The sequence below is a fragment of the Rhineura floridana genome, chromosome 8 (assembly GCF_030035675.1).
Source record: "Rhineura floridana isolate rRhiFlo1 chromosome 8, rRhiFlo1.hap2, whole genome shotgun sequence".
NCBI classification, from domain to species: Eukaryota; Metazoa; Chordata; class Lepidosauria; order Squamata; family Rhineuridae; genus Rhineura; species Rhineura floridana.
The window spans coordinates 65,211,933-65,232,450 of NC_084487.1; the positions used below are offsets into that span (position 1 = coordinate 65,211,933).

Below are 20,518 nucleotides of genomic sequence, written 5' to 3' on the forward strand. Positions count from 1 at the left end.
GACAGCTATTCTGATCTTCAAACAAATACTTTCCCTGTTACCTTCTGTGTTTGCGGTAGACACTCTATATTTTAATGTCCAAAGCACTGAAGTACAAACTGTCATCAGTTAAAGTATTCTGTGTTAAGAAGTATGTGAATTCCAGGTTTATATATTTTCATTATGGCTAACAGAAGGCATGCATGTTATATTTTCTAGGCAGCTTGCTGAGCAGAGTAAAAGGTAGGCCATAAAATGTCACAAATTATGAGAGCCACCTAGTGTTCAAAGAGAACATAGCGCCCTAAAATTAATGCAACCAGTATTATGGTTCAATTGTCTATAGATTCTAAAAGTCCAAATAAACCAAGTTTATGTTTTATTATTGGGTGTTAAATTGGTCATGTGATCTTCAAAACAGAGCTTACAGATTTTACACTAGTTTTCTTTTACCCATTAAGCAAAATGTCAACTGGGAATGTCAACTGGGAAATGAGGTCTTTTTATGACGTTTTAACCATTTTCAAAAAATCCTTCAGCTATTAACAAGAAGCAGTATTCAAATTCTAAAATGAAAGGTGTTAGACTCCAGATCTATCTGGAAAGCTCACATACTGATCTGGAGTCTTCTTCATATTCAAAGGGATGGAACTGGGAAGGGATAGCTTGTGTTTATTTAGTGAAGTAAATGTATTCAGCATATGCTCAAATATACCCTTTCTATTATTACTTTGGATATTCCAGGGCTGAGCCCTGGCACTGAAAAAATAGTTTCTGAAATAAATCCCTTGAATGTTATTGACTGTTGAAGCATAGTAAGTGAAAACGGAGAACTTATTCACATGTCGTTGTTTTTAACATGGGTTCACCCTGTGATTTTACCACACCCTTTTTTGTGGTGAGGTGTTTGTGTGAATCACCCAACACTTTGAGAAATCAACAGTTACCACAGCATTTGTTCTGGTATGGTAAGTGATGATTGTTCCATGTGAGGATATTTCACACTTAACATATTCACCACATGAAAACAGTGTGGTAAAGTTACCACATGAGATTTTTACTGCATCATAAAACAAGCAATTCAGTCCTTAGATCACAGCTAAACAAACACCTCCTTCCAAACACCATAAGGTTTTCCCTTGAAATGGCTCAAATGACATCACAGACTGTGAGGTGTTCACCAGGCCACTGAGTTATAGCACATTTCGTTGGCATGAATTCAAAAGCTAGCTCATGCCATTCAGTTCTGCTTTTAAACCTGAGCCTCTTGCCAACAAATTGTCAATGCATATGCACTTACATTTTCCTCTGAAACAAATAGTGGTGCCAAATCCTGCCAGTAGGTGTCCTCTTCTATAAATTTGAATTTGATAGCTGTGATTAAAACAAAAACAAAGGCCTAGTATTAAGCTGAGTGGGAACATTTCCTAAACCAGAGTGATTGTAACACAATCCTTGTGCATCATCCATACACAAGAGGGAGGCATCAGCAGACTGGCGGAAACAAAAGGTTTGCAGATGTGCAAAAAGAAATTTAGGGAAAGCCCCCTCCAACCCCCACAAAAAATAGCTCAGTGACATATCCAGTGATCATAAAATGCTGACTGGTTGCTGGGGGCCCGGGGGTGGTGGTGAAAGAATTGAACGGAGTGTCCCAGAAGAGGGCAGAGTTCCAGCCATCACAGCAGTCAGCCATGAACAGAAACACTTCACACTGCAACACTTTCTTTCAGACCCCACTGGTTTATTTTATTTCATAAATATCTATGCTGCCCTTTAACATAAACTTTCTCAAAGAAAGTCACACCAATAAAACAAAACAAAATAAAACACACAATGCCCTATAGATAATACATCACAAAACATGGCTTGAAGGCACATGAGGCAGTGACCTTGATGAAACTGAGCAGGTCTGAGCCTAGTCAGTGCCTGCTGGATGAAAGAACACATGTGAACTCTGTGTATGCTCCCTTCCTGGAGAAAAGGCATAGAGAGTCAGACTGGGACCTGGGAGACCAGGGTTCAAATCCCCACTTGGCTACAAAGCTCACTGGGTGACCTTGGGCTAGCCACTATCTCTCAGCCTAGCCTACCTCCCAAGGTTATTGTGAGGATAAAATCAGGAGGGAGACAACCATGTTTGTATGCCACCTTGAACTCCTTGGAAGCAGGATAGGATATAAATGAAATAACAACAACAACAATTTATTTATTAAATTTATATCCCGCTCTTCCTCCCAAAGGAGACTAGGGTGGCAAACAGCAAAAAGTTAAAGCAGTACAATTTAAAATCAAATAAGAACATATTTAAAACAATTAAAAACCATCTACAACCATTAAAAATGTTTAGAACATCTAAACACATTTAACGCAATAAATATAATGAAATAAATAAAACATCTAAAGACTGCTAATCATTTGCTGACTCTAAAGAGAATTTGTAACCCATTTGCTTCTGATACCATTCCGTCTGGCAACTCTTTCTTCCAAGCAAGGTAAGCAAGTGAGTGCTGGAAGTTAGAATATTCTGGAGAAAAAGAAAGGATGGCTAAGCTTGTTGCTTAATACACTGAAGAGAAATACTAATTATAGTTTCTTATATCGTAAAACAATACAAATGTTACTATATAAGAATAGAAAATGAATCAGGTGTGTTTCTTGTTCCTTAATAGTATGATTTTCTCCACCTCCTTCATATATGCGCAAACCCCAGTTACTGTATGATTTTCTTAGTCCAGAACAGTTAACTTGACATGCAAACACTCTTGTGTCAATGCTGGAAAAATGATATTGGTTTAAAAATAATTACATTGTTTGCAAAAATTATTTAAGAGTTCTTTTACACTGTCCATATTATTTTGAAACTTTAGCATATATTACCATGACATTTTCAAAATTGTTGTATTCAGCTAAATCCTACTCACAGTAGACTCACAGAAATTAATAAATCTAAGTTACCCATGTATAACTGCAATGGGTCTGCTCTGAGTAGGGCTAACACTGAATGCCATCCTATGTGTGTACATCATGAGAGTTATAAGCATGGAATGAGACAGCAACAAAATGTAATTCTAATAAGAGACCAAACAAGAGCGCTATCAGTCTAAGTAAATCTATTGGTTCACCTCTAAAACTACTTTTGTAGAGAGAAAGGGGACAAGGAAAGAACAAAAATATAACCTTTATATCACTTTCATTTTGATGAAACCCCATTCCATAAGTGTAACAGTTATTTGTCTTCTAAGTCCATTCTAAACCAATTTGAGATGTTCAATATTTTCTCATGAGTTTGCAGTGTCTTGCTTTGTTTTAAGGTCTGCAAGGGTAATCTTTGGCAGCTAAATAATATGTCTCACTGTACAGCTAAAATTACTTATTCAAAACTACTAACATGGTAGTTTCAGATTTCAAACTTCATATCCTTTTTTTTCTTTTTTACTGTGTGAGAAATTCCTACGTTATGGAATGGGCACGTATCAAGAGCAGAGACAGCCCAGCTGGATTTTTACTCCCAGCTTCATCATTAGCTTAGATGACTCTATAGGTACTACATTCACTTGCAATATTATATTTATTTTTCATTGAAGAGTTCCTTGTATAGAATTGACCGCAATTTCACAATGATCCTGCATTAATAATATCTCATCCTGTCTCCAGTTAGAATCACAATGCTATTTAAGGAGACAGTAACCCACACAAAGACAAGAAGAGTTAATCAAGAACTGTGGGAGCAGGTATCTCAAGTACCCTACATTTTTTCCATGGAGCTCTTTCCACTATTCCGCAAAGGTTTTAAAAAGCAGGTCATATGACATGACATGTCTATAAAAGATTCAGACCCTGAGATGGGCTCCATTATCTTTAAGGATGCACCCCTATGCACTTGTAAGATCCACTGTACTCAATGGGACTTACTTCTTATGCACATGTGCATAGGATGAGATTGTAAGAGTTGTAGGGATATGATGGTCAAAGACATAGCTAATAGAACCCTGCCTTCTATGCAGGTCTTAAAGAAGGCTAATGAAATTCTGCCCTCTATGAATCTACAATCAACTATAGAAGCATGCAGGTAAATTTAAGAGCACATCTACACATCTATTTATTTTCAGGAACTAGATATGTGCCAACGTAGTGCAACCTTTCCTCAGAGTCCTTACACAGCACATATGCTGAGGGCTAGAGCCTATGTTACCCCCTCATTAAACCACATAAGTTACTTTTTTGAACTACAGCTCCCATCAGCCTAATCCAGTGGCCATGTTGCCTAGGGCTGATGGGAGTTGTAGTTCAAAAAAGTAACTTTTCCAAGCTCTGCCCATGAGGACAATTGTGGAACCAATGGGTGAAGGACCAAGGGCCCTCCAGATATTGTTGGACTGCAACTCCCATCATCCCTGAGTCCATTGTCCATGCTTGCTGGGGCTAATGGAAGCTGGAGTCCAACTACACCATAGGTTCCCCACCCTTGATCTACACAGATAAGAGGCTGCCCTTAAAAATAGTTTGAAAACTATTATTCAACTTTTTAAAAGTGAACATGAACATTGCTATTGGAATGTCATAGTGGAGAGTGCTTAGTCACTAAAAGAGCCATAAAAATTAATATTTAAATATGATGATCCTGAATAAAAATGATCAAAATGGCATGAGAGGCAGGGATGGAGGTGTCAATTATCACAGATATGCCAAGGACGCTAGCCAATAGATACCATTCATAGCACATATGATGCTCGGAATTGCAATGAGTACACTAGCAACTAGAGGGAATCCTATTGCCCAGACAACAAAATATGGTGACTGGGGGAAACTCATTTGAATTGCCTGCAATAAAACTGAGTAACAACTGCATATTGATTGTTCAGTAAATGATAATCTAGAAAAGCTCTTGACAGCATATGGAACTATTTGATGATGAAGCAAGTGCAGCAAACTGTCAACTACTAAGTTCATAATTTATACGTTTTCCATCAGAGAGAGAGGTGCCATTTTGGATTGTCTGCCATATACATCAAAATGGCTGCTCACCATTTAAACAACCTGTATGAATTTGTTTTTGTGTGCACGAGTGTACCTCATTCTGTATCTTAGCTTGTAGAATATATGGCTCAGTGTTGTCCCTCTCACAACTGCACAAGTTGAACAAGGATCTGAAATGTGAAACTGAAGAGTGCTAACTGGCTCCACTTCAGTATAAAACCCACATCTGCTTATTTTTTTTCTAAAACAGGTGCTTGTGCACAAGAGAGCCCACACACAGCTTTGATTTAAAAGATTTGAAGTACAGCACATTTTCAAAGTATAGAGCTAAACACATTGTGCTACGTTATACAATATTAGTAAATTAGCATGCAAGCTTTCAGATTACTAAATTAGAGAGAATCCTCCTTAGGGCTATTTTACGCAATACTTTTTCAGATATAGATATTATTTATTTAGGCAATGTACTTAGTTCTTCTGCCTCCCAACCCTCCCTGCAGTTTAGCCTCACAACAATTGTGTGAGGTAGGTTGGGCATAAGAGAAAAAGGATGAGCATAGTGTGTCCTAGGCACTCAGACTGACAGGCAAGTGTAACCTAAATTCCCATATAATAGTTTAGACTGAGGAGGCAGGGCAGCAACTTGAAAGGGCTGCCTTTAATTCTATTGGTCCCTTGTATCACCTGACCCCCACTGAGCTGGTGGCTGCAGCATCGCTTTCTGGCCATCTGCCATGGTGGCGCTGAAGTGTAGTGGAGAGCGGGTGATCAGTTCCTTCATTTGTTTAGCTCAGGGCTGAGGAACATTTTTCAGTCTAAGGGATTCATTCCCTGCTGGGTAACCTTTGGGAGGCCACATGACAGTCACAGGTGGGGCCAGGTGCAAAAAGTGGGCAAAGCAACAATGTAAATTTTACGCTTGTATACTAGACTAGTTTCTCTATACACTCACCCACCTCTTTCTATCCTTCATCCAAGCAATAGCCATTTATCAGAGTCTGAAGACACATTCAAGCCAGGCTAAAACACTCAAGGAGGATATGCAACAAGACCAATGAAGGGCGGGGCCTGGAGAGCGAGGATAGAGACACAGAGAAGCCTGGAGGCTCCCTGCCTCTGGTTTAATTGCTTAGCTACCATGGAGGTGAGGAAATAAAGGTGCCTGGGTCTTGCTGGTAACCTCCGTTTCAGCACCCCGGTGCCTTATAAGTGAGTGCACTGTGAACTTTTGCTTTCCATAGCTAACAACGGAATAGCCCCAATCATGCATGACGTCCTGGTTTGCTGGATCCCAATGGCAGCTGCCAATTCAGATGATAATCTAGTGTGCATCTGAATCACACAGTGCAGAGGCATGGAGACAGCACCCTATGGTGGTCCCTATCAGACATGTGGCCAAGAGGAACATAGGAAGCTGCCTTACATTGGGTCAGACCATTCGTCCACCTAGCCCAGTATTATTGACACTGATTGGCAGTCGGTCTGTAGGGTTTCAGGCAGGGGTCTCTCCCAGCAATGCCTGGAAATGCCTCAGGACTGACCCTGGGACCTTCTGCATGCAAAACAGATGTTCTGCTGCTAAGCTACGATGAAATCTCATGGGCTAGTGTAATGTATAATCATCTTCTGGATGTCCACACAAGGGGTTTCCAGGGGAAATGATGTACCGAACATTTCCTAGTATGCTTTCATTTTGATTTAGCAAAAAAAGCCCTGAACTGAGAGCAATAGGATACTGCCATGTAGATTCAGTCTGATTGTGTCCTTCTGCTTATTCTCTCCCAGATGTAACAAAGAAAGGTTCCCAAAATAAAGGCTTTTGGAGTTATGGGTAGTTTTACAACATTTGAACTTTCTGAAATCCAACATCTTGGTTCCTTCTGCTATAGGAAATGCTCCTCAGGTTGATATTCAACAAGATACAGCTGTTTTGGGATATTAGGTAATAAGAAGCAGTCTCTCTGTGGGAACACATTTGCCAACCCAACAAGAAAGGTGTTGACCTTTGTTGCAACTGTTCAGAGGCCAGCTAGCCAGAAAGAGGTGTATATTATGTTACAAGTATGTGATTTGTCAGTGTAACACTGCATACCTTGAAAAAGGTCAGTTGCAAGGTCATTGTGGCACAGACTGAAACGGAGGACTTTGTACTCGTTCTGTATTGTGCAGTTGGCCACCATTCATTAAAGTTTTTGATACTTTCCCTAGTTGCTATGTTTCATTACAGCAAATGTTTGCATTTTGCTTGTGGTGCTGACATCAGCAAAATAATCTACATGGAACAGTATTACAGAACACACCAAAACAACAGCACACACACACACACACACACACACACACACAAGAAAACAGGATAAGGAGCAGAAAACCAGTAGATGCAAGAGACAAGTTTATTTATGTTGCATTTCTTATATTTGTATCCCAGATTTCCTCCAAGGAGCTCAAGGCAGCATACATAGTCCTTTCCTTCAGTTTCATTTTACATTCACAATAACCCTGTGAGGTAGGTTAGGCTGACAGTTGATGAATGATCCAAGTTCACCAAGTGGAGATTTGCATCCGGGCCTTATTAGTTCTCATTTAGCACTCTAACCACTACACCACTCTGATTCTTTATTAGAACTGCTGAATGAGAATGAATGCATAAATCCCAGTCCCAATGCATTTTAAGCACTGGGTTCTTCATCAGGGACAATAAACAGTTAGTCCTGATCGTTTTTTAAAAAACAATCTGTCAGCTTGGACTAGCTCCACAAACAGCTCTGGCCCCTGCAATTGTAGCTAACCAAACCTTACAACCATGCATTCCATCTAATGAATTTGTCTCCTGCATCTGTTAGATTCCTGCTTCCTTTTTATGGACGACTATTAGAAGCTGATAACAGAATAAGAAAGGATAAAATCATATCTTTGCAAAACTGAATCTATCTTTTTTTGCTACTAGGTGCTTGTGCATAAGCCCTGCCATAAGTTGTTGATGATTTGTTTAGTGTGGCAATTGATACTAATCAAATTAAAATGTGCCATAGGCAGCCCACAGTATTGCCATATTAACATTGCATGGTAATAAAATAGCCCTCAAAACATTTCAGCAGGGTTGAGGAACCGCAGACCTGGGATCCGAATGTGGCCTCCCAGGCCTCTCTGTATGGCCCTCAGAACTCTTCCTAGGCCACAGCCCTCTCCTGGCCTGCTTTGCAACCCGAATGATTTTGCCTGGCTGGAGTGTGTCTGTCAGGTCTAATAATGCCTCTTGCTCGATAAAGCCTCTTTATTTTCATGATAGCAGATAGAGAGGGGTAAGTGTGTGTAGAGTCTGCCTACTAAACAAAGGTAAAATTGACATTTCTTGCTCCCCTCTCGCATTTGCCTCTGGCCCTGCCCAACACTGACATGTGGTGCTCAGAAAGTTGCCCAGAGAGGAATTACTGCTCACGCAATCTGGTTTCAGTTTTGCATGTTTGGTACCACTAGTCATTTTAAACAAGAGACCAAAAGCAAAGCAAAACAAAAAACCCACAACTAAACTTTGTTTTGAACTGATCTAACTGAAGTCCATGTTTATTTTCTGGAATATGTGGAACAAATATTGAAATTCATGTAAATGGTTATTTACAGACTTGCGACTTCTCTGTTCTGATTAATATGACAAAGTTAATGAATGCTGCTGCCTTTGTACTAATAAGGGTAAGAACAATCATGTTAACAGGAAGAGGGCAACACTGTTTTAAAACCCAATTCTCAGGGGTTCTCCTAGAATCTTACATTTCTAATAGAGTTAGAAATCATCTTCTCATTCCCACCCTTTCCATGGCTAGCTTGCGCCAATTCATTCCTCCACCCACTGCTGTCTTAACTGAAATAGTATCCAATATCCTGTATGGTGACTCACTTCAGTGGATTGAATACGGCTGTTACTACTTCTCAGCACAAAAAGTAAACGGAGCTGTTTTGGCCCACAAGAAAAATGCTAAAATCCATAGTAGGGCAACATCTTTATTAGACCAACAAAAATGTCACAAAATAGTGTGCCAACTTTCCAGTTCTCAAGAACTGTTCATGTTCTACCTCTTCCCACATTCCTCATGAAGACTGCGACCAGAGGCAGACTCCATGGCTTCACCATCAGCCAACTTTTTTCCCTGCCCCCGCCATCTCCTCCCCCACCCGCAATTTAGTTACCATCTAGTCTGATGAAAAGTTCTAGAGAACTCAAAAGCATGCACAGTGTTTTGCAACATGTTGGCTGGCCTGATAAAGGTACATTGTCCTAGTAGTTCTTTTCAGTTATTTAGGGTCAGCATTATACCGTGCTCTGTGCTGACCTATATAGAAAACACTAACAGCATAATCCTGTACATGCATGCTAAGAAGTAAGCCCCACTAAGGGCAGTGGTACTTGCTACTGAGTAGGCCTGTCTAGGGTTGTCCTGGAAAGGTGGGTAATTACTGTTGCAGGCAGTTGACAAAATATGCAGCTTACAGAAGAAACAGAAGGCTGGGAAATGATTAGATAAGAACTTCTATGCTGACACTTTTATATTATCTCCCCTCCATCCTCAGTGTCCAAGGTGGGGGGGATCACAGAGGTGCAGAAGAGTTACATATAAACTGAGGGATTTTCAGTTTCAGTGGAATCTATGCACTTTCCAGCTTCTAGCACTGGCTAGCCAAGCTGGCCCCTGAAAAATTGTTAACTGTCATAAAGCTTAAAATGCATGCCCTTTGCAGCACCAATTGCTCTCACAGGCTGAGTTCCAAAGTGTTTTGAAATGTTAGGTTATGAGCCTTCCCATTTTTTAAAAAGTACACCATATCAAAGAGCTACTCATAATTCAGAAGTGTACTAAAGGTCACTTTACATACCATGAACAGAAACACAGATTACTACCCCCTTCCCCCCCCCCGCAAAAAAGTAAGGCTTTTTGTTTATTATTGAAAGCATGACTATAAAAATTAAACCAGAATTGGATTTGCATTCCAATTTTTCATCCACCAATTTAGTTTGAAGAAAGCCCACCAACACACTTCAGTGTCCTCCTCCTTTTGAGAGGCATCCTGAATGGAAATAGTAAAATATAGCAAACACATGTTAGAGGGTTATTTCTAAAGGGTTTTATGCAAAATGATACCTCTAATACAGTAAAGGCAGAGACCATGCAAAACCTTGAGGTCTGAGGCAACAATGTCCAATGGCTCTCCAGTGGTAAAAATATAATAATAAACTAAATAATAATTTGCCGTCCCATGCTAAACAGTGCATCCAAAGGCAAGCTGCCTTCCCCTACCTAATGGTAGAGCTGGCCTTAATTAAGGTTGTTTGCGTGCTATAAAAACTAGAGATGTGTAAGAATTGCCTCTCAAAATTCTCCACCGTATGTATAGACTGAATAATGGGGGTGTGACCATTTCACCGAATTTATATGAGGAAGGAGAAATTAACAAAATGTTTCTTAGGAGTGGAGCTCACCATTAGCAGTGGCGGCAGCACAGCATCTTTTCCCCCCTAAGGTTTCTCTCCCCTGGCCCTTGGCCACTGCTATAAGTGACAGCAGCAGCAGCTGTGCTGGTAGCCCAGTCACCATTTTGCATTCTCTACAATGACCTAAAGTCATTCAGGGCATTTTGTTGGGGGGAAATGATGGCTGCTACAAAAAATTGTAGACCTTTCAGAGAACATTCTGCAAAATTACCTTTTTTATTCTCAGGAGGTGAGAAAAAGAATTATCTCAGAAAAATATATCCTGGAAACATTCAGCTTTTCTCTCCTAAAAACTAGCAGATCAGTGTAGTCAGTTTATTTTTTTCTCCTCAGTTGGGAAAAATACACTTACAAAAATATAACTTAAATTCTGTTATTTTGGGCATCTCAAAACATGGAGCATTTTCAGGTGTGACCCCACTATGGATGTGCTGCTTCCGTTCTTGATGATAACTAAGATTTTAATGTGTTACAATTAAAACCCCCAACATATAATTATATAATATTAAAATATATATGTTTGGGTTAAATATAATGCTATTCCCCTTGTAAACGGGAAAGAGCAAAGATATTCACAAATATACACACTTTAAAGTGACTTCTCTATATACATATTGTTGGTCCAATGGAATTCCAAGGGCCTCATATTTCAATGGAGAGTCTCCTTGTTGCTGTTGGGAGTTCTCAGCCATCCCAGAGCGTTGTCGGGGCTAGTTTCCAATCTCAGTCAGCTCATAGTATATGATAGATGAGCTTGGGATGAGGGGCCTCAGGAGTGCCTGGCTGTGACTCAGGGCTGGCACTGGGAGAGAGCGAAGAGGAGTCTTGCAGAGACAGTCCATCTTGGTCCGAGGAAGAGATTCTATCCACTATACTGGATAAACAATCCAGACTGGAGAGGGCCGTGCTGGCTTCTGAGGAATAGACTATGAAAAGAAATTGACATTAGATTGTTCTGCAAGGGGGTGGGCAGACTTAGGAACCATGCAGGATGGACAAAAGAAAGTGCTTCTTCACACATTGTAAAGTTAAATTACGGAATTCACTCCCAACCAGAGGCAGTGATGACCACCAACTCGGATGGCTTCAAAAGAGGACAACTCCAAGGAGGATAAAGCTTTCAGTGGCTACTAACCTGATGACTATGTTCTATCTCCACCGTCAGAGGTAGTATGAACATAAAAACTGCCTCCTAGATCAGGCCAGTGGCCCATCTAGTCCAGCATCCTGTTCAGCAGCCATATGCCTACAGTATGCTTCTGAATACCAGTTGCTGGAAACTGCAGGGAGGGAGAGTGCTCTTGCACTGAGGTCCTGCTTGTGGGCTTCCCATGGGCATCCGGCTGGTCATTGTGAGAACAGGTTGCTGGATCAAATGGGCCACTGGCCTGACCCAGCAGGCTCTTCTTGTGTTCTTGAAGCTTGTGGGATCTCCTTTTTTTCCTTTTCCTTTTTTAGTAGAACCCTGAGATCCAGTAATCAGAGCTAGACGCAAAATAGTAGTTGCAGAAAGAAAAAGCCAGATGCAAAATGATGGCTCAGGAGCAGAGCTGGGGTGATCTGACTCTACATATCTGCATTTTAGATATTTTGTTCAGTATTTTTTAAATTGCATAACCTTTGCAGGGGACAAAAACCTCTTTTGCTGTTGCTGTTGTTAAGCAATTGGGAACTGAAAACCCTTGCTGATCTATTGAAGATCATCCAGATGTCTACCAGCAGATCCCAGACTACCACCTGCCCACTCCTGTTCTATATGGTTTGTTATTTTGTGTATCATTTTTGTACACCAGCTTGAGCATTTTAATGAATATGCAATTAACAGGATATACGTAAAATGCAATTACAATTTCCCTTTCCAGAGCCTGCTGGCAATTGCTGATCCTCCATCAAGGAGAGAACCTTTCTGCCTTGATGCTATTAGTGCTGCCCTTAGAGTGGGAAGGACACTAAGCCTTACCATTCTGGAGATCAGAGCAGTAGACATTGTCGTAAGTGCCATTTCTTCTGGACCAAGTGGGGCTGTTGCATTCAGCCTGAAAAGACAAAAAAAGGGGGGGGATTTCATAGCTATTGCCACAGCAGCTACTTCTTCTGTTGCACTGGTGTTGAGGCCTCCCAGAAGGAGCACAAAGAAAGTCAGGAAGCTATGGCAATAGGATGGCTATGTTCTGTCTCACCTGTCAGAGGCAGTATGCCTTTAAACACCAATCACTAGGAATCACAACCACAATTATGCAATCGAGTTTCCTTCATTTGAGGAAATTGCAGGGGCCAGCACCCCCGGAGTACAATAGATGAACCTCACCCAGGGAAAATCACCTTCATGATCATGGTATCTCCCCAGCCAGGTAAGCAGCACTCTGGTCCTGCCTGCAGGCTTCCTATGGGCATCTGGTTGCCCCTGTGAGAGCAGGATGGTGTACAAGATGGACCGTTGGCCTGATCTAGCAAGCTCTTCTTATGTTCTTAGTACAAGTATAGGAAGGTGCCCTGTATCAAGTCAGATCATTGGTCCATCTAGCTCAGCATAGCTATAGTCAAGCGTTGAGTCTGGATCCTTTGTGTGCAAAGCATATGATTGACTACTGAGCGGCAGCCCTTCCCATAAGTGCACCCCCATGGGGGGGGGGAACTATGGATGGACTTTGCTCATGGTCTGACTGAATGCCAGGTTTGGGGTTGGAAGAGATTTTCTCCCAGGTTAGGATGGTTAGCGATGACCCTAACATTGGGGCATGTGAGCACTTGGTTTTGCATTATCCAGAACTGGGTGCCTTGGTTGAAATATCCAGACCCCTCAGCTTTGCTGTTACTTTTTTGCTGGAGCACCTGCTTTCGGCCTTAGTCAGAAAGATTTGGATCCTACATAGCAGGGTTTATCAAGAGCTGGCAATAGAAACTCCTCACGTTTTGCTTCCAAAAACAAGAGATTCTGGCCTGTTTGGTTTATGGAGCCACCTGCCTTGAAAGCCCTGCTCCAAACCCCTGGTGTATGGTTACTCACTGGAATGTTTATGTACTCAGAGACTCTCTTTACCATGCCACATGTTCAAGGTCTGAGATCTGGCATTAAAAGAAAGAGCCCTGGTGAGCTGAGATTCACTTTGAAGTCTTAATCATCCTACCCTCCTGGAGAAAGTCAGCCAGAAGGCCTTCCCAACTATGCAATACTATAGTATTACCATTAGAATCACTTAGTATTGCTGCTCCTGCAGAAAAGTCATGGAGTAGCTGCAGCGTAGACTCATGCTTAAAATCTATTTAGTGCAAAAGGGAATGGCCTGCATGGCCTTTTGTTCTCACCAGTTCTTCTATAATGACTGTCTTGTTCTTTTTGCATTTCATTTTCATCCAACCTCACTCCTCTCCATCTTCAACCCACCCCCTGCGCAAAACATATATGCCTGCCAGTTTCAGATTACATTTTTGATGAAGTTGATGCTGGTCCACAAAAGTTTATGCTATGATCGAAATGTTAGCCTGCAACAAAATTCATTGTTACAATATTAATACAAATAGTAGCAACCCCACTGGCAACATTTCCACTGGGAGTGCTTCCAAATGGGAGTTTATTGAAGCATCTGTGCTACTTATGCACACAAGCTTTTTGCACATTGCCATGACATCATCAAAATACAAACCCATGCTTTAAAAAAAATCTGGACATAACCTGACTGCAGAAAATCAGATAAGTAAAAACAACCCATTATACATCAGCACTCACTGCAGGTGTGGAAGCTCATTAGTGCATTTTGTGGGGGTGGCGGGGAGGCTGTTTGTCACGTGTGGTGACATTTCAGTGGGTGGCCTCTAATGCCACAGCCCTACTTCTGTTTTCTCCTTCTCTGAGCACAAATAGCCATACTTGTTTTTAATGTTCTTAATTGTTGTAAACTGCCCAGAGAGCTTCGGCTATGAGGTGGTATATAAATGCAATAATAAACAAATAAATAAATTTTGTTTCCTGCAGCCCAAGCATTACAAGTGTGCTTATTTCCACCAGTTGCTGCATGCTGAAGACAAGGTCAGATTTCAACAGGCCAATTAGGAGGAGTTAGGAGGCTCTCAAGATCTCCACAGTCAGTGTGAGAGTTTACTTTGGAGAAAATAATTGCAGCACATACATCAGACTTTTTTTAAAAAAATCACATTAATACAGAGGTCTTGTGTACCAGCTCTGTATCACCGTTAGTCCAGCAAACATCAGTCTTGCATCAAACCTCAGTTTTAATTTGTTTTTTAAAGTTATGGCAATGGGTTTTTTTTAAAAAAGGTTCCATTTTTGCCTATTGTTACCAGTTTTATGCACATTGTCTGGCATTGTTTTTTTTTTTAAGGTGTGTGCTCATAGTTACAGAAATACCTGTGCACATGCCTGGGACAGAAAACAGCTTGGGAGAGGGGGAATGATTGAAAGAAGGGACATAAAACCCCTCTGGATACATTTCGTCAGGTTCTACCCACTGGTGGGGATGAGAAGGAATGGAATAGCAAAGAATAGTTGTGATTGGGGGTGAGGAAGACAGTGTGTAAGCTAAGGTGTCAGCCAAATCATGTGCACAGAAAAATAGGATCTGAATGATGCATTTGTGATTTAAGCTCTCCTCTCACTCTGGAAACACCCTAAATTGCCACATCTGGTAGCATTGTAATGGTAGAAGGCATTTACTTACATTGCATGGGTGCTAGGCATTGTACTGAACCCATCCTGAAATGACTGCGCTTTTCTGTCCTCCAGAGAAGCTAGTTCTACCCCACCAACACAAAGCAGATGTCCTTAGGAAGCTGTCCAACCAGCCCAGGCCCAGTTTTAAAAATCCCTTTTGGCTTCCACACCCTCCATGCTGTGCTTGCCCTGGAGTGAAGGGAGGAGGAGAACACATACCCAGGCCAAGCAGCCTGGTGCTGCGCCAGTGCGCATGTGCCATGATGACCATGAAGAATGGATTGGAGAAAGAGAAAGCCTGGTCCCAGCCAGCCAGGAAAAAACACTTTCCCAGGTCTTCAATGCAAGTGCATCAAAGCTTGACACATCCAGAGCCAAATGCCTCCCGAAAAGAATGTGGCCACCACAATGCACCATAACAACGTGCAGGTGGGCGCTTTCTCCATCAGTGAAGAAAAATTGCCTGGGCAAGACAAATGCTTCATCTCAGTTTGCGGGTGGAGGGGAGGTGAAATGTTGCCACCATTAGCTTGTTCAGGTTGAAATCTGTTGTCAAATAAGCATACAATGGAGAACTCTAGCAGTGCAATCCTATACGTATTTATTCAGAAGTAAGTTCAATAGGGTTGACTCCAAGGAAAGCATTTATAGGATTGTAATCTTCCCTCCCCCTTTGTCACACAGAGCCGACTTCTCTGAGAAAGTTAACCCTCCTCTCCAGGCAGTTGTTCAGGCAGACTCCCAGTCTAAACCCAATTATATGGTTAGAGGCCAGACCCATCGATTTACCCTCCCAGTAACTGGGCTTCGGATTGTAGCCAATGGCTCCTCAAGCACACCAAAGAAACTGGGCTATTTGGATTGTAAGGGCCTTTCACTGGTCTGTTGAGTCCAGTGACCTTCAAAGCAACTCCTTTTAAAGATCTGGGCGTCTGGCGAATTGCTGTTATTAAGCCTGACCCAGGAGCCTAACCACGCAAATCCCAAGCATGTTTACTTAAAAGCAGGTCGCGCTGAGTTAAGGCTTGCTCACTTCTAAGCATGGGGAGTGCATTTCCTTAGAAGAAAATGCCTTGGATTTCATTGTCACTTGCCTTACAAATAATCTTGTTTAGGCGCGCAGCCGAAACGAAAGTGGAGTCTTGACTTCGTTCCTTTGTGGATCCGACTGCATCGCCACAACGCACGAGTTTCTCACGCGGGAAATGTATCCGCGTGGTCTGAAGTGATGCATAATCACTAGGAAGTAAGTCCCGCAGAGTTCCACGCCGTTTACTCCCAAATCAGCGGACATGGGATTGCAGCCTTCAAGTTATTTAAGTCTTTGGCATGCTGTTAGATTAATGTGTCGTATTAGAATCGTGGTTCGAAGTTGCTGGCTTCTGAACCACAAACGGCTCTTTCGCAGAAGCAAATGACTTCGCTTATGGCATAGCCAGAAATCAGTTTCGTTCCGACACAAGTCAGTTCATTCATTCCAATATTCAACATTATACTCTCTTTTCTCAGCACCTCTCTCTGCTCCCCTCCCGCCTCTTATTCACCAGTAGCACTATATGCCAGTGTCTTGCACCGTGTGTGTTTGTACACACAGTGGGCAAGGTCTTCCATCATCACAGCAATTTAGCGCGCACACACATATAAAATGATGTGCTGATGGAAAACCTTTCCCACTGAGTTTCGAATAACACCCACACACTTTTCCCTTTTCCCTCAGTTACTGAAAACCTTTTTATTGGGATTGAGTTTTTTAAAAAATATATATGTCACGCCTATCCTTTTTTAATTATTGATCTCTTTTATTGGGTTTGCGATTTAATTTTTAGGCAAGCCGCCTGGTGTCGAGCGGCCTCAAAAAGGCGGAGCGGAATCGTACAAAAATAAACCACGACATAACATAATCCTTTTGCTTGGCCATTCATTTCGAGGCGGCACAAGGGAGCGCCACCATCCCCTACTATAAAGCTGACCCGCACATAGCCATTTCCCACTTTGTCGGTGGCAGAATCGTCGCCCTCTGGGAAAGCGTGAGAAGGTACGATTTCCCTCCTCCTCCCCAGCCCCGCGGCGCCCTGAGCGCAGGCCCGTCCACCAGCGCCGCTTGAAAGCCTTACCAGACCGTCGGAGCAGCTGGAAGTGGGGCTGGTGGGCTCGGAGCAGCTTTGCCCGGGCAAGAGATAGTAGTTGTGGACTTGCTCACTCAGCAGGTCCTGGAGGCTCTCGATGTACCGGATGGCGTTCCTCAGGATCTCCACCTTGGGCAGCCTCTGGCTGGGGTTGGCCGTGGTGCACCTCTTGAGGGCCTCGAAGGCTTGGTTGACCTTCTTCAGCCGCCGCCTCTCTCGCAGGGTGGCTGCCTTCCGCCGGTCCACGGTGCTGGATTTCTTCTTGCAGGCTTTGCAAGCCCACAGCAGGCAGTGGCCGGCTTGGTGGTGGCCCGTGGGTGCCCGGACGTGCTCCTCGCCGTCGGATCCTCCGGGCAGGTCTGCTTGGTGGACTCCGAAAGAGGAAGAGGATGAAGCGGTGGTGGCCGTCCGAGGCGCGAAGTCCTCTTCCGCCAGCTCCTCCTCGGGGGAAGGGATACAGGGGGAGCTGTCGTAGAAGAAGACGGCCGAGGATGGGGAAAACTGGCAGCCGTCCATCAGCTCCTCCATCCTGGGAGCTGGGAGCGCTCAAGGCACCCAGTATCTGGGAGCAAAGCAGGCCAGGCCGGGGCTCTTATACCCACAGGACAGGCTAGGCTGGCCCCCCAGCGGCTGGCTACTTGCTAGTAGCATCATCACGACCCCCACTTGGGGAGGGGAAGGGGAACTCGGGGAAGGACCCCGCTCGTCGCCTCCTCCGCCTCCTCCTCCTCTCTCCCAAGGGGACATTCTGCTGCTTACAACCTCCTTTTGGCTACTGATCGGCCCCAGCCCTCTCAAAGGCACAGAGCCAGGAGGTGCAATTAGTAACACTTCAGAGATCATAGCGAAAGAAAGAAAGACAACAAGGCAGGCAGCGAATTCAGCGGCTGGCACGTTAAAGGCAGTTGCAGGGAAGAAGCGACAGGGCCAGTAGTTCGGGCCTCAGAAGTCAGTCCCGCTGGGTTGCTCCCCCAAGTAAGGCTTCAATCCTAAGCCGATTTACCTGGGAGAAAGAGCCATTGACTGCATTATTACTTACTTCTGAGTAGACATGGTTGGGATGGCAGCCGTCGCCTTCGGAAGAGACACGTTGACTAGCGCTTGAAAATGGCTGGTCGCCGCGCCTGGCTCCGTTCGAAAGAAAGAACCAAAGGACGGTGACTGACAAGGACCACGAAGTAATGAGCTCCTCAGGCGTCCTCATAAACATGTTTTTAAAGCTTTTTTTTTAAAAAAAATGTTTTAAAGACGTTTTGTTGTAATATGTTTTAAGAATGTTTTGTTTTAATATATTTTAACGTCTGTTTTTAAGATGTTTTAGGGTGTTTTCAGTGCTTTTGTTTGCCGTCTTGACTTCCTACTGGGAGGAAGAGCGGGATATAAATCTAATAAATGATAATGACAATGATACTTTGATCTCCCTGCTATTACTACAGATTAATTACGGAGAGGTGTGTGACCTCCGCGGCTTTCCAGTGGAGCGATCGCAGCCTTAGAGCCTCCATTTTCTTATCACACTATCATCATCATTGGAGTTATAATAATAATAATAATAATAATACCCACACTCACACACTCCTTTCTAAAGCCTTACGCAAGTCTTCTTGTCTCCTGGCTTTCCCATGCGGCGGAGGGGGGGAGGGGAATGGCTTGTTCTACCCGCAGTTTGCTACTTTTCTAATAGGATTTCGCGCACTTTTGTTTTCGCGTGAAGGTGACTGACACTTCCTTAAGCGAAATGATCAGGTCACTAGTCAAGAAAAGCTTAAACATTTTACAAAAGAAACCCGTTGACTTTAATAGGGGAGACCTAAAGATAGGGAGTTTCGTCTTCCTATGAAACATCGGGGGTTTAAAACGAAAGACCTTGACTTTGGGGGTGGATGGCTCCAGCGGGGTTTCAAAAAGGCGCTTAACATCCCAGACACTGGAGTCACGGGGATCCCCAGTGCTGCTTTCTCATCTGCGCTCCAAACAGGCGGCTTCTGCCCAAGAAGCCCTCTCCCTCTCTTATTTTCTGCTGCAGTTTTTTCTTTTCTGTTTTGCCAGAGGCTGGGTTGGGGCTGGCGGCTAAACTCCTGGCTTTGCACCGTTACAGATGCATCCCAGCTGCCAGCGCTACGACCCACCCACCCCCTCCCCGCGGAGTGTACAATTTCTCGTCCTCCATGTCCGGAGTAATTTTGCACAAGGCGGTGACAAGAGCCTCCCAGAGGCCCAAGCAATGAAGAGGTGGGCGGGGAATAGAATCAGGAGGTGGGGGCTGTGAAAAGGCCGTTAGCGGGCGCTTGCCGGTGCCCCTGGCCCCGCTGGCCAAAGGCCACAAACAGAGAGGAGCTGTCTAGGCAGGGGCCGGTTTTGTTAGGCAGGGGACCTGCTGGTTTCCCAGCCGTCTGATTTCTCAAGCTCGCTAGTTCCTAATATGGAGGAGGAGCGGGGCGAACGTACAGTTCTGGTCGCCTCATCTCAAAAAGGATATTATAGAGTTGGAAAAGGTTCAGAAGAGGGCAACCAGAATGATCAAGGGGATGGAGCGACTCCCTTACGAGGAAAGGTTGCAGCATTTGGGGCTTTTTAGTTTAGAGAAAAGGCGGGTCAGAGGAGACATGATAGAAGGGTATAAAATTATGCATGGCATTGAGAAAGTGGATAGAGAAAAGTTCTTCTCCCTCTCTCATAATACTAGAACTCGTGGATATTCAAAGAAGCTGAATGTTGGAAGATTCAGGACAGACAAAAGGAAGTACTTCTTTACTCAGCGCATAGTTAAACTATGGAATTTGCTCCTACAAGATGCAGTAATGGCCACCAGCTTGGATGGCTTTAAAAGAAGATTAGACAAATTCATGGAGGACAGGGCTATCAATGGCTACTAGCTGTGATGGCTGTGCTCTGCCACCCTAGTCAGAGGCAGCATGCTTCTGAAAACCAGTTGCTGGAAGCCTCAGGAGGGGAGAGTGTTCTTGCACTCGGGTCCTGCTTGCCGGCTTCCCCCAGGCACCTGGTTGGCCACTGTGAGAACAGGATGCTGGACTAGATGGGCCACTGGCCTGATCCAGCAGGCTCTTCTTATGTTCTTATGTTCTTATGTTCTTATGTTCTTATGAACGTGTGCATGGGGACGGAGCGAGGGTGATTCCAATCCGCGTTAGCGATTGCGAGCACAGTTCTGGGGAGAGAACCTTTGCTCCCTGGCGCAGGGATGGAGAAGCTTCTGATAATGGCTTGCCTGGATGGAGGACATACAGGGGCGTGTGTAGAAACAAAGGAATAATTCACATT

General features: G+C 43.5%; 1 protein-coding gene and 1 non-coding gene across 3 annotated transcripts; both read right to left on the minus strand.

Moving 5' to 3' along the window:
• Window positions 1-1,304: 1,304 nt before the first annotated feature.
• Window positions 1,305-18,270, minus strand: MYF5 (myogenic factor 5). 2 transcript variants are annotated; one of them, XR_009764240.1, is made up of 4 exons: window positions 17,225-18,270; window positions 12,402-12,477; window positions 11,030-11,367; window positions 1,305-1,353 (listed from the first exon to the last, which is right to left on the minus strand). XR_009764240.1 is itself a non-coding variant. In XM_061637804.1 (3 exons), the coding sequence occupies exons 1-3, from the start codon at window positions 17,762-17,764 to the stop codon at window positions 11,174-11,176; spliced, it is 810 nt and encodes a 269-aa protein (XP_061493788.1). In that variant the 5' UTR covers window positions 17,765-18,270; the 3' UTR covers window positions 9,884-11,173. The 2 variants fall into 2 exon arrangements, 1 of the variants encoding a protein (XP_061493788.1); XM_061637804.1 differs by lacking the exon at window positions 1,305-1,353 and having other exon boundaries at window positions 9,884-11,367.
• Window positions 12,644-12,800, minus strand: LOC133363517 (U1 spliceosomal RNA). Its single transcript, XR_009757691.1, has one exon. It is a non-coding gene; the product is annotated as a U1 spliceosomal RNA (small nuclear RNA).
• Window positions 18,271-20,518: the final 2,248 nt, after the last annotated feature.

What these genes read in the sequence shown, in the direction of transcription:
- MYF5 (XM_061637804.1), bottom strand. Translation starts at nt 17,764, where the DNA reads ATGGAGGAGCTGATGGACGGCTGCCAGTTTTCCCCATCCTCGGCCGTC. An exon ending in CCAGCTGCTCCGACGGTCTG is followed by an intron (nt 12,478 to 17,224) that starts GTAAGGCTTTCA and finishes TTGTCTTTTCAG; the next exon opens with GCTGAATGCAACAGCCCCAC. An exon ending in CTGCTCTGATCTCCAGAATG is followed by an intron (nt 11,368 to 12,401) that starts GTAAGGCTTAGT and finishes TTCTTTTCATAG; the next exon opens with TCTATTCCTCAGAAGCCAGC.